Source organism: Dipodomys ordii, unplaced genomic scaffold, assembly GCF_000151885.1.
Source record: "Dipodomys ordii isolate 6190 unplaced genomic scaffold, Dord_2.0 Scaffold201, whole genome shotgun sequence".
Lineage (NCBI taxonomy): Eukaryota > Metazoa > Chordata > Mammalia > Rodentia > Heteromyidae > Dipodomys > Dipodomys ordii.
The window spans coordinates 1563079-1568469 of NW_012267417.1; the positions used below are offsets into that span (position 1 = coordinate 1563079).

The 5391-nt window shown below is 43.0% G+C and overlaps 1 protein-coding gene across 1 annotated transcript in view; it reads right to left on the reverse strand.

The window, feature by feature from the left end:
- The window catches only part of Ptch1 (patched 1), a 66754-nt gene that overhangs the window by 33113 nt on the left and 28250 nt on the right, over positions 1-5391 (reverse strand). The window contains exons 16-17 of the mRNA XM_013034938.1: positions 3815-4095; positions 1567-1704 (exon numbers count right to left, since the gene is read on the reverse strand). Coding sequence (XP_012890392.1) covers positions 1567-1704; positions 3815-4095 — 419 coding nt within the window. The remainder of the gene's footprint in view (positions 1-1566; positions 1705-3814; positions 4096-5391) is intronic.

Below are 5391 nucleotides of genomic sequence, written 5' to 3' on the forward strand. Positions count from 1 at the left end.
GCTCAAGGCTAGTGCTGTACCACTTGAGCCACAGCGCCACTTCCAGCTTTTTTTCTTTTTGCTTATGTGGTGCTGAGGAATCGAACCCAGGGCCTCATGCATACTAGGCAAGCGCTCTACCACTGAGCCACCTTCCCAGCCCAACTTCTGGTTTTCTTATGGCTAATTAGAAATAAGAGTTTCAAGTACATTCCAGCCCAGGCTAGCTTTGACCCACAATCTCAGATCTCAGCCTCCTGAGTAACTAGGATTACAAGCATGAGCCACCAGCTTTTTAAACTTTCCAAAAAGAAAAAAAATCCAAATTTTATGCATAGGACAAAAAATTATATCCTGTATATGACATAGCTCTTGGAAAAGCCTTGGACTACAAGTAACAAAGACCACAGATTGCCGTTCCATTGCAGAAATTTGTTCTAGAAAGCACTTGAGAGTAAAACTAGCTACAAAGCAAAACAAAACTATTTTTTAGGTCTATGGGGGGAAACCAATTTGAATTAATTCGAATTTGAGCGGGATCAAAATTTAGAGAAGACTGATTCTATGTGGTAAGCTTATTAGCTTCAATGAAACGTTTCTTCTGAAACACTGATTTTCAGTCTCCAAAGTTACAGTTTGAGAGACATAGAAGACACAAGTAGCAGCATCAGAAAGACAGGCACATGCTGTGTGCCTGCCAGTGGGCAGGGCAGTGCCAGATGACTGGAAAAACAATGCTAAAAGTCATCTGCTCCAAGCCCCACACTAAGGACCTAGCATGGCCTTTTCAAACATCAGCACTGATTGACTCAGTATGTATTTACTGAAAGCCTACTAGTAATCCCAGGTGCTTGGGCTATAAGCATGCCTGCAAATAGAACATAATTTCCACCTGGCGATGAAGCTTTTAAATAATTATCTGATTAATGTGGACTTGTCTCTTGGATTCAAGACTGAATTTGTCCTCATGTTTAACTTCCTCTTGCACAGGACAAGAGGGGAGAAATCCCATGGAAAACAATCCTAGCTCTCTTGCTTTTTGGCTGACTTCAGAGGCTTGGAGGTTTATGGAGCTGGGTGGGCTGAGGTAAAGAGCCAGCATTTCAGGGCTGAGCATCTGAGCCTTTGCTCACAGGCCTGAGGGTATTTCCACAGCTGCCAGCTCATCTCACTCTCAATTATACTATCCCCACTGAGCCTGAAGGTGGTCTTGTTCTATCTCTCCCTTATTATTGTTCCTAAAATTGTGTGTATGCATGCCCATTCACAAATATGTTCAGAGAACAAAAGTGACAACTTTAGGACCTGAGGTGATAGCAGTCATGGTCAACATCAGAGGAACACATTCTCTCCCCGCCTGCTCTGACACAGAGGACTCTGCCTAACTAAGCTCCCAGTAACACTCACTTTCCATACCCCTGCCCCAGGTCTCCCCAAGAGGGAAAGGGATTCAGAACCATTTCAGACCTCCTCAGGGAACTCCTGTGTCCTAAGGACCTGTCACTGTGATGTGTGGGCAAAATGGAAAAGGTCCCCACTTGGACACTGGAAGAACTAAAGGAAATATTGCATTTTGATCTCCCATACCAAAGCCACATGAACGGTAAATTCTACTCCGATGCCAACAGATGCGATCAGGATGACCACAGGCACAGCGCTAAGCTTGATTCCAATGAGGCCCATCATGCCGAAGAGCTCAACTGTCATCAATGCCAGGACCATCACCTTGAAGAAGACACACAGTCATCAGTGAGGGGATACACTGCACATGGCCTTGCCTGCTAATCTGGCCTTATTTCAGAGCAAGAACAGAGAACCATCTGATACCCAAATACCAAAGTACAAACTCGCTTTTACTTTGGACAACTGTCCTTTGAAGCTTCCTACTTCAAGTTCTTGCTGGGAAGGGAGACTCTGGGACAAGCAATTTGTAAGATGGAAGGAGAAACACATGAAAACAAAGTTAAGTACTCTCTCAATTGTTTTTCTATATGTCTGTCCTTGATAGCAAAGCATGACTGAGACTATGCCACTGGAACAATCCAGAAAGAATTATATAGTCATGGACTCATCATGTGTGGGTTCTATATCCATAGATTCAATCAATTGTGAATTGAAAATATTTGGGAAGAATAAACCTCCACATGTATTGAAAAGGTCATATTTTTCCTTCTCATTATTCCTAAAACATACAGTATAGCAACTATGTATACCATTCACTGCATCAGACATTGTAAGTAATCTAGAGAGATGTGTATAGTTCCTATATAAATGCCATGTTGCTTTATATAAAGGACCTGTGCATCCAAGGGTTTTGATATACACATAGGGGTCCTAGAACCAGTACTGGAGACAGCTACAACTTAAAACAAGAGTCTTAAGCATCAGAAACTGTCCTATCATAACTGAGTTGAATTATTGTGTCTGGTTGCCTCACCCCGAAGAAAACTGGCAGGACAGGGTAGATAAAGGTTCTTATAAAGGAGTAGCTTTTGTTGGAGAACTAACAGGCTAAGTGAAGAAAATTTGGGAGCAGGCTAATGGGAAAGCTGTCAACAGTAGATGCGTGTCACATTACAGGGTTGCTGTGCTTTGAAGAAATGAGGAACAACTGGGGTAGACAAAGCAGACCCTTAAATGCAAGGAACAGCTTTCCTTTGCCCTTCATCTTCTTTGTAAACGTTTGTAGGGGAATGGAAAAACAATCTGTGAAGAAGACTTTGGTGTTTCTTGGGCCAAGGGGAAACAAATACAAATATCTACCCAATTCACTTTACACATGGGGAGTAATGGGGGAAATGATCATTCTTCCTTAGGGTGGGCAGTGGGTGGAGGTAGAGGTCGGTGGAGAATAATGAAAGATGGACGATGTCCATGGTTTAAGTGCTGTGAAAATTCCTGCAGACTAAACATTTACCTTTCACATACCTGCTGTTGCCCAGACTTATGGTGCAGAAACAAAATCTGCTCTGTTTTTGTAATTTTGGCATTTTAAAGGCTATACCACAGTTTGTGGAATTCAAGTGCTGCCATTTTATTAGACTCTACACGAGACTCACTTCATGTCTGAGAGGAATTTGGGGAAAGGACGCCTCAAAATAGATTATTAGTAGCAACTGATTCTTTCTTTCTCTCTCTCTTTTTTTGGTCAGTTGTGGGTCTTGAACTCTGGGCCTGGGTGCTGTCCCTCAGTTCTTCAGCTCAAGGCAAGCGCTCTACCACTTGAGCCACAGTGCCACTTCCAGTTTTCTAGTGGTTTATTGGAGATAAGAGTCTCATGGACTTTTCCTGCCCGGGCTGGCTTTGAACTTTGAACTGTGATCCTCAGATCTCAGAGCATCCTGAGTAGCTAGGATTATAGGCGTAAGCCACGGGCACCTCTTTTGATTCTTTTCTCCAGGGATCAATGCACCTCTAAGGTCCTTTCCCCCCATAAACTTGCACCCTAACTTCTCCATGGTTCTCTGGGATAGGGTCACAAAATGATACTTCAAAATTTCCAAAGATTGGGCTTTTTTTTTTTTTGCTTTATATATCTTTATTTAATAAATACATGCTCAGAACTATTAGGGAAAGTGTGCCTTACAAGTCCCATATATTGTAGACACATGTTTGAAAGCTGCAGGGAGAAGGGAACAGAAGATTATGGCCATTTGAAGCTCTACCTTCACCATGAGCCTCGCCACCTCAGGTAGAATAAATACATTACAGATGATGCAATCTATATACCCTCTTCCAAAGGTCCAGACATAAACAAAACTTCCTGGCTGCAGAAAGAGCTATGCTGAAAGGAATGGAATCTGACTTCCTTAAAAGACCCTTATAATAAACTTACAATGATTCCGGCCGTCCAGGGGTTCAGCAGGAAGACGGCGCACACAAGGAACGTGCAGGCCAGCACCACACTGATGGCCAGCAGCAGCCAGTGGCGCAGGCTGATGTACTGCTCCCAGAAGAGGAAGGGGTAGCCGTTGGGGTAGCTGGAGAGCCCCAGGCTTGTGTAGTTGTTGCAGATGGTTCTTACTTTTTCAATGGCTTCCACAAAGTCTGAAGTGTCTCGCAGGCCGTTGAGGTAGAAAGGGAACTGAGCATATTCAATTGGTTCTGCTGCAGGGACTGGACAGACAGAAAACACCAGGTTACAAGATGGCCTGCTGTGAAGTGTTGTCTCCTGGCTGTAATTCTATAACGACAATGAAAACACGAAAGAACTCTGCAAGAAGATGGACTGACTGTTCTTTTTTCAACATCAAGGAAAAACAGTAAATGTCACTGGGTGTTTATAATGTTCATATTTGCTGTGGTATTTTGTAAACAATAATCAAGTTTTTTGGTGAGGGGGAGTAATGGTGTAAGACAGAGGGTCTGTGATCTCGGTATTTCTTTTTTTCTTTTTTTTTGTGGGGGGGAAGGGGGTCCAGTCATGGGGCCTGAACTCTGGGCCTGGGCGCTGTCCCTCAGCTCTTTGGCTCAAGGCTAGTGCTGTACCACTTGAACCACAGCGCCACTTCCAGCTTTTTTCTTTTTGCTTATGTGGTGCTGAGGAATCGAACCCAGGGCCTCATGCATACTAGGCAAGCGCTCTACCACTGAGCCACCTTCCCAGCCCAACTTCTGGTTTTCTTATGGCTAATTAGAAATAAGAGTTTCAAGTACATTCCAGCCCAGGCTAGCTTTGACCCACAATCTCAGATCTCAGCCTCCTGAGTAACTAGGATTACAAGCATGAGCCACCAGCTTTTTAAACTTTCCAAAAAGAAAAAAAATCCAAATTTTATGCATAGGACAAAAAATTATATCCTGTATATGACATAGCTCTTGGAAAAGCCTTGGACTACAAGTAACAAAGACCACAGATTGCCGTTCCATTGCAGAAATTTGTTCTAGAAAGCACTTGAGAGTAAAACTAGCTACAAAGCAAAACAAAACTATTTTTTAGGTCTATGGGGGGAAACCAATTTGAATTAATTCGAATTTGAGCGGGATCAAAATTTAGAGAAGACTGATTCTATGTGGTAAGCTTATTAGCTTCAATGAAACGTTTCTTCTGAAACACTGATTTTCAGTCTCCAAAGTTACAGTTTGAGAGACATAGAAGACACAAGTAGCAGCATCAGAAAGACAGGCACATGCTGTGTGCCTGCCAGTGGGCAGGGCAGTGCCAGATGACTGGAAAAACAATGCTAAAAGTCATCTGCTCCAAGCCCCACACTAAGGACCTAGCATGGCCTTTTCAAACATCAGCACTGATTGACTCAGTATGTATTTACTGAAAGCCTACTAGTAATCCCAGGTGCTTGGGCTATAAGCATGCCTGCAAATAGAACATAATTTCCACCTGGCGATGAAGCTTTTAAATAATTATCTGATTAATGTGGACTTGTCTCTTGGATTCAAGACTGAATTTGTCCT